Source organism: Meriones unguiculatus, chromosome 7, assembly GCF_030254825.1.
Source record: "Meriones unguiculatus strain TT.TT164.6M chromosome 7, Bangor_MerUng_6.1, whole genome shotgun sequence".
Classification (NCBI taxonomy): Eukaryota; Metazoa; Chordata; class Mammalia; order Rodentia; family Muridae; genus Meriones; species Meriones unguiculatus.
Genome location: NC_083355.1, coordinates 50759559 through 50771725, shown reverse-complemented (window position 1 = coordinate 50771725; position 12167 = coordinate 50759559). Strand labels below are relative to the sequence as shown.

The following is a 12167-nucleotide window of genomic DNA, read 5'->3' as shown; positions in this document are numbered from 1 at the left end:
AATGGGATAGACATTGGAAGAAGGTGGAAACAAGAAACAAGACAGGAGCCTACCACAGAGGGCCTCTGAAAGACTTTGCCCAGCAGGATATTAAAGCAGATGCTGAGACTCATAGCCAAACTTTGGGCAGAGTGCAGGGAATCTTATGAAAAAAGAGTCTGGAAGGGTCTGGAGCTCTACAAGGAGAACAACAGAACCAAAAAATCTGGGCCTAGGGTCTTTTCTGAGAATGATACTCCAACTAAGGACCATTCACGGAAATAACCTAGAGTCCCTGCACAGATGTAGGCCGTGGCAGCTCAGTCTCCAAATGGGCGCCCTAGTAAGAGGAACAGGAGCTGTCTCTGACATGAATTCAGTGGCTGGCTCTTTGATCATCTCCTCCTGAGTGGGGGTGGGGCTGCCTTACCAGGCCACAGAGGAAGACTATGAAAGACAGTCCTGATGAGACCTGACAGGCTAGGGTCAGATGAAAGGGGAGGAGGACCACCCCCTATCAGTGGACTGGGGAAGGGACATAGGAGGAGATGAGGGAGGGAGGGAAGGCAGGATTGGAAGAAAGCTTCATGTGAAGGCCTGTCATACAATTTGGGGGTTCTCTTAAAGAATGCAAAACTAGGTGTAAAAGTGAATGTTTATTTAGAACAAGAAAAGAAATCCTCACGCTCCCTTTCCGCCTCCTGCCAATACTGGAATTTTGGTCCCCTTTCTGCCTGAAATTTCTTTAGGCTGTTTCTCAGAAATGCCACTTGATTTTAGTCCCACCTTCCCTGGTCCCCACAAACACCCTGGAACTCCTCCCACACTTGAAGCCCCATCATGCAGATGAGGCTCCTCCAGCCCAGCTTTGTAGTGCTGTCTGCTCTGATGACTGGGGTCCCGACAGTGCAGGTTTTATGCGCATGGCACTACAGCTGATGGGGAATGTGGAGGCTGGTGGAGGAGAATACAAGTAATTCTTTCAAGAGACTTAGTGTGGGGAATAAAAAAATGATTGTTTGGTAGCTCGAGGACTATGTGAGGGCACTTTAGACATGAGGAGAATTTGAAGCTGAATTTTTTTTAAGATTTATTCTGTGCAGCTTGGTCATCATGTGGGTCCCCTAACAATTGAAATGTGTGTGTGGGGGCTGTCTCTGACTCTGTTGCCTGCTTTTGGATCCCTATACTCTAGTTGGACTGCCTTGTCTGGCCTCAGTGGGAGAGGATGCTCTTAGTTCTGCCAGGATGGGTTGGTACCCCAGGGGGGTTCTTCCCTTATCTCAGGAAAAGAGAAGGAGAAATTGGGGAGGTGAAATGAAGGTGAAACTGGGAGGAGAGGAGGGAAAGGGGTTGCAATCAGGATGTAAAGTAAATAAATAAATTAATGAGAAGAGATTTCTTCTTCATTATTGTTACTACATATCTGTGTCTGTGTGAGGATTTGTACACATGAATGCAGTGCCCATGGAAGGCAGAGGTGATGTATCCACCTGCAGCTGGAGTTACAGGTGATTAGCGGCCACCTGATGTAGGTTTAGGGCACAAACTCAGGACCTCTGCAGTAGCAGTTAGGTGCTCCTCATCACCGAGCCATATCTACAGTCTGAGATGAGTATTTTAAAATGAAGACAGGAGAGATGAGATTCAGAGCACACAAGGAGGAGAGTCTTTCATGGGGAAGATAAGGATAAGGCCATATAAACTTAGGAACAGGGGAGAAAAAAAGAGGTGAGTGTCTCGGCAGCTTTTGAAATTTTGGTGATGGAAAACCACTCCCATCTCTTAAGAGAATTAGTGAGATCCTCACCTGTTGTCAGGACAGAGAGTGGGAATGGGAAGGAACATGGGAGAATAAAGAAGGTATTTTAAATAGTTCTTTACAGCTCAAGAAAGCAAGTTACTACAAAAATAAAGAGAGGTCGCTAGATAGCATCCCAGGTGAGAATTGTGGCTATGTGCATAGTGTAATATATATTGATGTATATATTTATATATGGTATCAGTATAAAAATATACTGATACTAAGTATAAATATATACATGATATAAACATCATGCATGATATGTTTCTTTTCAGAAATCTGGGTGAAAGTACTTTAGTATAGACGTGTTGGAGTGGTCTGGGCTTACATATACTTTTTTTTTTTCAAGAGAAAAATCTACAATATCTTCAAAGAGTGATTGTGATGTACCAAGAAATCTCAGCTTGACAAAGAGGGAAATAGTCTCAAAAGATAGTGGGATCCGAAGTTTGGAGTGGGGAGTGAGGAAATCCAAGAGTGTTGTGGTAGGAGTTAGGCAGGGTCACACTGGCCACCATGGAATCTCTCAGCATCTGACTATACTGGCTAGCAACAGCCTGTCCTTCCCAGGTTGCTGAAAGCATTTGGAAGTGTTGGAAGAAGACTCCAATAAACACGAAGGTCCATCTATGTCCAGGCAGACCTCAGATGTACAGTGAAGGGCTAGTGAAGGGGCCAAGCCTCTTGGAAACATCCTTTATCTTAAAGATAAAAACAGTTGGGAAGACGATGGCATAGTCCCGCCAAGTGGGTGACTTAGTGATGAAAGGGGTGCTCTGAGTTTAGCCCCAACGTCATGGCGTGGGTCCAAGAGCTTTTCTTTAAGTCGTAGGAGAGGATTCTTATTGGAGAATGAGCTGTAGTGAAGAACACTACTCAAGCCTGTGAAGCCACTGGGGAAATGGAGCAGTTAAGGTCTATGCAGTGGAGTGTAGCAAGGGGGACAAATGTAGCTTGTCCCGGTGGCATGGTAGTTGTTACGAGGTTACAGGGTTGAGTTATGATTGCTGGGGTTCAAAGGAGAAATTCTTGCAATCGTAGGTGGGAGTGGAGCTGGAGGATTTTTAGGAACTTTTTTGCATACCATGGTTGGTGTGAGCCTGCTTGCCAAATACGACTTACTAAATTTCTTGATATTTTGAGATAGCTTTGTAAGTAGATTCACATCCCTGACAGAGGCTCAAGGTTCTGTTAAGGCTCCCGGCTTCATATACAAGCATACAGCACATCAGGAAGCTGCCCTAAACCCCTGCTGCTCACTGATGCCTTCCATACACTCCAACAGAACAGCATGGGGCCTTCAGTGATCCGGTCAAAGTCCCCTTGGTCTACAGGCGATGAAAACGAGACCTTGAAGAAAACCCAAGTTGACTGATTAGTATCAGATGGAGAACTCTTTGTTTAGGATTCCATACCAAAGCCCACCATGACTAGACACATAGCTCAACTTGTCTAGGAAGCTTTCTGTGGCCAGAGATCTGGAAGAGCTCTCTTCCTTTTAGGAAGGATTGGTGACCGAGCTCTTCAAGTCTGAAGGTTCTTCCCAGAGCTCAGGCCTGGTCCCTCACCTGTAGCTGGGCTGTGGCAGCGAGCATCTTCTGCCAAGTCTGCAGCACCATGGATGAGGACATAGAGATGGGCACGCTTTGCCTTAGCCACCTGATGTCTTCCCACATACAAGACAGCTGCAAAAGAAGTCACGAGGTCTCATCACATCATCGGAGCCAGCGAATGATTTAGGTGGTGGCATCAAAGCAAGGCATGGAGAAGGAAACCTGACCCCCCACCCCGATATTTGCTCTCCAGTCCATTTTCAGATACACACGAAACAACTTTTTGATCTCTGTCCAATTGGAAAAAGATCTGAATGCTAATGAAACAGTCAGATCTACATTCGAGTCATTGCCAAATGATCCCATAACTCTGAAGAGTGGAGACACAATCTGACATGACACACGCTTCTTTGCTGTGAAAATGTAGCTGAGACACTACTTTGGCCTTTGAAAAACTGGCGTGGGGCATGCAGGGCCTGTAAGGGGTCTTTGAGATTATTCACTCCCGTCCCCAAACTTTGATCATGGGGACCCCTCAAGTAAAGCTTCAGAGATTTATGTGTGTTAACCATGGTGCAAAGTAGAGAAAAAATAAAATGAGAACTCAGTGTACCTTCGTGAACCAGAGAAAATCTTCTGTAATAGAGCTGGTGTGAGAGTGTCATCTAGTTCAACAATTGGTATTTGATCTTCATTGCTGACTAACATACTGTCTTTATAATAAAATATAACGGCTATAAAGAAAAAGAGGAAGATAAAGAAATCTTCAACTGTTTGCTTTACCAAACTTGAGTCTTAGGAAATTGAATATATATATATATATATATGTATGTATATATATAATATTATATATGATATATGATATAACTACTAATATATAATATAACTACATCTACATATATGTGTATTTAATCAAATATATTATTGTTATATAACGGAGTTAAATATATGTAATATAATTAAATATATAGATATAAAATTGGTTTTAGACATGTTGCAAGCTGAGTTGAAAACACACCTAGAAATATTTTTGCTATGTATCACAAATTTAGTGGTTAGAACTTAGAGACTGAACTCTTGCCCACATTCTCAGGAGAATTCATTTCTTTAATAAAAACATGTAACTTCCACTTCATTTCCACTTAGAACTCTAACTAGTTCATTCCTGAGTCATTAAGACTTACTAGACAAAGTGTTTAGAACCCACCATTTCAAGGTCTTCACAAACTTGTTTGAGGAATGGGATAGGTGCTTTAGGCTTCTTGATACTGACTGCTTGCGGCCCATGGTTTGCAACTTTGAACTTTCTAGAACATAGAAAGAATATGTTGTGCAAATTCCATCTAACAAATCAACACTCCTGATTTTTATTCCCACCTCCTGGCCTTCCCTGTCCCTGTGGTGTCACTTACTAATTTCATACAGGGGGTCCAGCTTAATGTTTCTTCAAAACACTTGTATTTAGTGAGATAGCAACTGCTATGGCTGGAATTGGAAATGGCCCTAATAGACTCCTGTTTTGAATATTTGGTTTCTAGTCAGTGGAATTGTTGGTGGTGTTGGTGTTTTGGAGGCGTCGGGAAGTGAGGCCTGGCTGGTGGAGGTTGGTTACAGGCCCTTGGGGGTGTCTTGCCCATTCTGCTATTTTAGCTTTCCATTCCCCAAAGAGTGGCTGACAATAGCTGTTCCGCTATTATGCCTCTTAGGCTAATTTGCCTCCATGGTACGAGCACTTCCCCATGCCCTCCCCACCCATGGTGTGAAACCAGAAGACAAAACACATCCTTCTTCCTCTAAGGAGTTTTCTGCCTGGTGCTGTGAAAAATCTAAGTATACCCCAGCAGCTGACTCAGTCAAAGAACAGCTCTTCACAGTGTTGCAGGTGAGCAATATTTGTAACTGCGGGAAACCACTTAGGGTCTCTTGTTTATGCTCTTAGGGTAAGTGCTTTATTATCAAGTAAGATGAAAAGAAATGGAGCCAATTCCTTCTCCCCCCCCCGACCTTCGCCAGCTGGATTTTAATATTCGCCAATTCTCAAGGCTCCCAAAGTTATCCTTGTTACTTTATGTGTCCAATTAAATTTGTCCCTTATAGGATTAATGTGAACACCTTACAGAAGATCTGGAGAGTAGAAAAAAAATAACAAAAGGAACAAATTCACTCAACTCATCCCACCACTTCCTATAACTACAATTATTAGCATCCTAGGCTAGTCTCTTCCACTATGTGTGCTTACTTATGAGAAAGCCTGTAGCGCCCGGAGAGTCCAGCCTAAAGTCACATATCTACATCACAGCTCCTGCTTGGGGAACATCACAGAAGATGGGGCAGAAAAGCTGTGAGAGCCAGAATAGTAGGGAGTCTGTTGCAGAACAATCTATCTTAGAAATGGCTGCATAGACAAAAAAGGAACAAGGACAACATCAATGAACACACTAACATGGAAGAGGGGAAATTTCTTGAGGTCCCACCCCTAGAGATGTTGACTATTGGGAGAAGAATAATTAGCTTTTGCCAGGGATTAGTCTCCATATTCATTGCCCAATGCAGAGTGGCCAGCCTTAAAATTGTATATCACCATGAAAATGGATTCAGCAGGTTGTATTTGTATATATTTGTGCATACATGTGCATATAAACATACCTATATGTAAGTATGCAATTAATAGTCAAGGACAATATCAACTTGAGGAGGGGAACATGGAAAGAATTCAAGAAAGGATAACAGAAAGGGGCTAGAGGAAGGGGGAAAGTGATATAATTCTATTTCACTAAAAACATTTAAAAATAAGAAAAAAACAACAAAAAATATCTGTAAGGAAATGTCTAAATATAACCTTCACTGTGAAATAAAATGGATTACCCCCAAAAGCAAAGCCAGGGCCCAAAGAGACCGAATAAGCCATTTTGGGGAAGCTGCTGTGTGTGATGCCCTGTAGGTATGAGAGTGTGACTATTGTCCACATTTCCTCTCCTGTTTATAGCCGGGAGCTTTCCCTGAGAGCTGTATTCAAAACCCCAGACATCTGGGAACAGTCTTTGCAAAGGATGCTCCACGGAGCTGGGCAAGACGATCCCTGCTGTCACCTAGTCTGGTCTAGTACTGAAGGGAAGCTGAGGCCATTGGTGTCATCACTGAGCTTTGGTAGGCATGTTCCTGGGGATGAGAACAGAAACCCTATCATATCAGCGCTCTTAAGACAGAGAAGCCTGGGTGGATGACCCACGTTTGAGGCCCACCCTGTGGGCTTCTGCATGTAATCCTATAGGAGTCACTGGCTACATATGTCTCTTCATCAGCCTCAATGTTGCGCTAGTAGTGGTTGCTGCTGGCAGAAAAAGGTAAAAAAAAAAAATTCTGTTTGTGATTTGAATATGAGTTTGGCTGTTGGAGAATGATGCTGCTGTGTAAGCTGGGAGTCAGCGTGGTTGTTGCCACCACTCTAAACCTTACTAACCTCAGCACAGGCTTGAAGGAAGTGGTTTCTATGAGGGCAAATCGACAGGGCAGAAGACAGCAGCAGGTGAGGTTTGGTAGCAGAAAGCAGGTAGACAGATGGACTTAGCAAGACTTGAGAAAGATGATGCCTAAAACCCAGGTGGACCACGAAGAAGTAAGGTGGTTCATTCCACAAGCTCCGTGGCTGCTAATGGGGAGAGGAGCCACATATGCAGCTAAAACCAGGAGTTTGTGAAATCTGTTTAAAACCAGACTTCTAGATCTCTTCCTCTACTGCACAGCTAGACAAAGACCCCTCTCCTAGCCTAGGTGAAAGTCAGTGGCTTATTCTCTGGGAAGAAAAACAAACAGGCAAAAAAAATCAATGGACCACAAAAGTGAAGCCTCTGAGGTTGGAGACAGGGAGACCTCAGGGACAATTGGAAATGGGATGACTGTGGTGATGCTACTAGCTATTAAAACTGGTAGATTAAATGAAAGTTTTCATGTATAATATTTACCCATTATGTTCTCAGAACACACATACTGGAAGTTATATTTTCCAGGCTGGATCATGGAAGAAATTTGTCCGAAGGAGAATTTTACCAGAGAATACACCCACAGATTATGACACTGGTGATTTCCCAATGAAAACATGACATCAGTTCACTGGACAATGAAGCCTGTGAATAAAGTTCCTTGTCCATGTCCCTGGTGGCTATTTATCTCTCTTCTTTTATATCTAAGCAAACACAGAAGGCTCATTAGGCTATTAAGAAAATATACCCACCAGGAAACACAAAGGCCAAAACCAGCGAAAAGAGCAAGTCTGAAGGGAGACTGTGTTGAGGAAGTACAAGATGGAGCTTGTCATTAACATTCTGGGAGACAAGAATGAACTCATGTAATGACAGAGATTACTTATTTTTTAATAGTAGAACAAAGGAGCATTGAGAATTAAAAATGTTATCTGAAGCTTAAAAATCCAACAGAAGTCTTAGAAAATGAAAGATACACACACACACACACACACACACACACACATTTTTGAGAAAGTGCAGTAAAAGGATGTCAGTATAAAAAGCAGAGGGGAACACTAAAGAAAATCAAAGGAATTAGGCTAGGCATAGTGGTACACAGCTGAAATCCCAGCACTGAATAGGGAGAGGCAGGAGGATCACTGTGAGTTTAAGGTCATCCTTTTCAGCATAGTGAGTCAACTAGGGATGTGCTTTGAGACCTTACCTTAAAAACAAACAAGAGAACTAGGGTGGAGAAAGAAAACTAGCTTAGGAGGTTTCAACCTCTATTTAACAATAATTCTAGCAGGAAAGAAGGGAGGAGAAAGGGTACTGATGGTGGAAGAAATAAATTACATAAGAAAACAAAGTTTCAAAACTGAAGGGCATAAGGATTTGAAAGATTTTGGTACCCATTGCATAGGCTTTGGGGAGGAGTGGAGATGCTTTTCTATCACTTCTGCAATGGAATCTGCTGAGAATTGGTGAGTACCCCAGCTCGGTACAGTGAAGTCCCTGCCCACACTTTCATGCTAGGATGTGCCAGCCAATCACTGTGGGTGGAGTGTTCTTCCCTTGCAAGAACAATGACTGAAAATGAGCTAGAGTCTGTGAGGGTGGTTTGAATCTATTTTCTCATTTCCTTCTCATAATAACACTGCAAGTTAGACAGCCCGATTTTCTGATGAGGAAGTTGTGATGGGGTTAGAAAACTCTAAACGGTAGACGTAGGATGCAGGGAAATTATTTGCTTTTCTATATACAAAGTTCATAAAGGTGTGCGTCCCCCGTAAACTGCACTATCTCAAAGTAGTCGAATGTTCAAAACATCGTCTTCGTGCTTCTCTGTTAGCAGACTTTACACAGCCTTTGCTTGACCTTTGACCCCTAGAGTTACATTGCAGCATCTTAGAATCACTGCTATTTTTTTCTGTCTGTGAGGTACTTTATTTTATCTTGATGGGTTACAGGGTCAGCCAACGCTGTCCCAACGCTTACACCATAGAATACTAATTCTATGGCAAAGGATTTACGTGGCTGAAGAATCCAGAACATACTTGTTTAATCAAATTTGTTAGGTTCTTTACTGTGGTTTTTAATATTCTGAAGTCTAGTTTCCATTTCCACAAGAGTGGTGAGGAATTCTGTGTCTCCTAACCTTACCTGACCTGAGCTCTTGAGCCGAGCCTCTCACGGGACTGCTGGGCCTCTCACATTGTCTGTATTATTTCAGTGCCCAGGATATCTTTTAAAAATTAAAAAAAAGTCCCTTTTGGGGAAGGTTCACTTTATTCCTTAGCTGCAGCATCCCTAATATGCGTACAGCTTTGATTGGGGGAGGGGCATGTACATGCATAATAAGAATTGAGTGGAAATCATAGAAATAACTGGGCTATCCAGGAAGTCATTTCTTGGTTACTGGATAGTAGTCATATTGTAATAGGGAGAGCATCTGAACCCTTAGTAATATACAAACCCAAAATCAACTTTCCTGGTCATGAGCAGTTTCAGCTTCCTTCCTCAGAGGAGCTGTGGATTGTAAAGATCACCTGTGCGATTGCTCCATCACCTTTGCTTTCATACAGGAGCCAGTAGGCAGGGGAGCAAGGGAGAGGCAGAAAAGAGAGGAATTGAGGTAACACCCAACTTGATTAAATGAGCCCCAGGAAACCAGAACTGAATGGACTTTGGTCAGTGTAGAACATTTGCAGGTCTCCTTTTTGTGAAGTGGGGGTGTGGGGAGATGTCAAATCTTCCTAGAGATCTGGGAATGAAAATCCCACTTGGGTTTCCCTCTCCAGCTGCCCTCGCATGTATTTACCTCTCATTAGAAAGACATCGTTTTCTAGCAAACACTTGTCCTCATATCCAGGTAGAGCTAGTGTTTCTGAAGGGCCCTGTTGTCAGAGCTTTATAGTAATTGGGAAACTTTTTGCTAATGCTAAGTATGATTTATGCCTCCTCGTCTAAACAGCGAGCATAGCATCTTAGCATGAGCCATGGGTGTTTTACCCAGCTGGCTCAGCAGCGCCCTGAATCTAGAGAGCAGAGCAGTTGGAGATCTGATGGGAGCATGGAAAATGAAAACTTTGTGGAGGCTTTAATTCTCCAAATAAAACTAAGTGCCTCTTCCACGAATCATTACACAGATCAGAAACCCGACCCTGTCCCATCTGAGTGGCCCAAGCAACAGAAGCTTTTAAAAGCATCTCACAGAGCCTCTGGGTGAAGCAGGGCTAAAACGGAGAGGAGGTGAGCTCTCCTCACATCCAATCAGTGGGACGGAGGAAGACTAAAGTTCAAGATGGGATCAAAGTTCACGGGGAAAAAAAAAACGAGCCACAGCAGGATGACTGGACATGGCACCACAAATCCCAGGCCGTAGCTTGGCATTAGGATACTGGGCAAACCAACTTAGCTTCCCTCATGACGGCCAAAGTGAGGACGGCACAGTGGATGTGGAAATGCATTGTAAAGCTATTTTAGCAATCAGTGTGAAGGGTTGTCGTGGCTGTCATTGTTGAGTTTGTCTCATAGGCCCCACAGAGGAGTGTTGAGAAGGACTAACTCAGAGATGAGAATGGTAGCAGAGGCTGTTCCCACCCCTCACCCCCAACTTGTGCTTATTTTAAAACTTGTGTGTGTGTGTGTGTGTGTGTGTGTGTGTGTGTGTGTGTATGGAGAGAAGGAGAGAGGAAGGGGAGGAAAGGAGAGGGAAGGCTCAGTGGAAGTGTTAAAGCAAGATAGTACTGTAAAGTGATTCCAGATGTACAAATATTAATATCTCTTTTTCCCTGATGAATGAGAAGGTATGGCCCAGCTGGGAAACTGCTAAAATTACTGGCGCTGCTGAGACCTCAGCTGATGGGCCAGCGCAGATTTCATCCTTACCCCGGCAGCTGTAACGCTGATGAAGGGCTCGGACCTGCTGCAGTAGGCTCTCCAGAACTTCGCTCTGTCCCTTGTGTCTGGGCTCTCTGTCGTCATAGTCTTTCCAGTCTATTGAACAAAAGAAAGAGACAGAGAGACATTCTAAAGCCGAGGCGCGGGGGTTTTGTGTTCAGTGCACACACAGACCTGGCAGGCGGCGATGCCGACCGACAGTTTGGGAGCTGCCATTGTTCAGAACCCTATGCAAAATAGTAATTGTGGTTGGCTTCTTGTGTTGGGCAGTTTTTTGGGCAAGAGAAAATAGTACTCGAGAGCCAAAAGAAATAGGAAATTTGGAAGCCCAATATCTCCTCTCCTAGACCTCCCCCCTCCCTTCCTCAGCATCCCCTGTCCTGATCAGCACCCCTGTTACCTTTTCACTCGGAACCCCAACTTTCAACTGGATTTTCACAGTAGAAAAGACAGGCGAGAATGTGCAGACAGATGAAATCCACAGTCCCAATGCTTTTATTGTAGGTTTCACACTTTTAGCCAAATTGACATTTCTTTCCAAGGAAAGAGCCCACGTCAGATGCCAAGAAATGGAAATCTACATTTTGCTCTAATGAATGTCTGCTTTGGTTAGCTGGCACAGCAGCCCCTGCACATACTCCGAGCCACCAACCACCCTGTCTGCTCCGTCTCTAAATATACAGTATTAGCTTACATGGCAAATTTAAATTGCAGTCCCCACTGAGATTGTCTCTCCTTTCTATTTTCATTCCATTTGGCTATAATGATATCAAGAGTAATAACTCATATGGGACTTATGTCAAGATTGCAATTCTGCTCTAGATTTTTTCCCCCAGCAGGTCAGTCACTTCATTGTGCAACCCTGCTTCTATTTTTCCTCTTCTAGTTTTTCCCCCTGAACATCTCAAAGGCAACAACTTCAAGTACATCTATCTCCACGAAGGCTAGTCACTCCCCCTCAGAGAAGCCAGTCAGTCTCAAATTGCTCCCTGACAGAATTAGTCTAAAATAGAATCTTCCTCATTCACACAGTCAAGTACTTCATAGCAGATAGGTCCAAGCATCTCACAGGGGTCCATGCACAGCTCATTTAGGAGGGACATCGCTGGTACTCAGCTTAACCCAGAGAGGGTTCTTTACATCAGGCAGGGTAAGGTACAGTTAGGTCGTGGGGTCTGCTCTAAACTCCAACTTGAGCACTGCCTCTTCCTGTTCCCAGGCAAGTCCTTTCTGTCATCAGGGCCTTCACTCCCTAACTTGAAAAACAAGGGTGGTGTCTGTCTTGTGAGAGGTTTATGGGGATGAAATGAGATTTCTTCTCATCTCATTATTAGGGACCTGGCACAAAGCCTGTCTTGTAACATGCATTCTGTAAATAAGACCTGAAGGCGAGTTAGTGTGGAAACACTACTTTTCATCCCATCTGATGATTATCTAAGAAGAAAGAGGCCTCAGAGATCTTCAAGT

At 43.6% G+C, this 12167-nt stretch overlaps 1 protein-coding gene across 1 annotated transcript in view; it reads right to left on the bottom strand.

Moving 5' to 3' along the window:
* The window catches only part of LOC132655333 (ankyrin repeat and fibronectin type-III domain-containing protein 1-like), a 36123-nt gene that overhangs the window by 16850 nt on the left and 7106 nt on the right, over positions 1 to 12167 (bottom strand). The window contains 5 exon segments of the mRNA XM_060388324.1: positions 3352 to 3468; positions 3950 to 3994; positions 3997 to 4079; positions 4539 to 4643; positions 10689 to 10796. Coding sequence (XP_060244307.1) covers positions 3352 to 3468; positions 3950 to 3994; positions 3997 to 4079; positions 4539 to 4643; positions 10689 to 10796 — 458 coding nt within the window.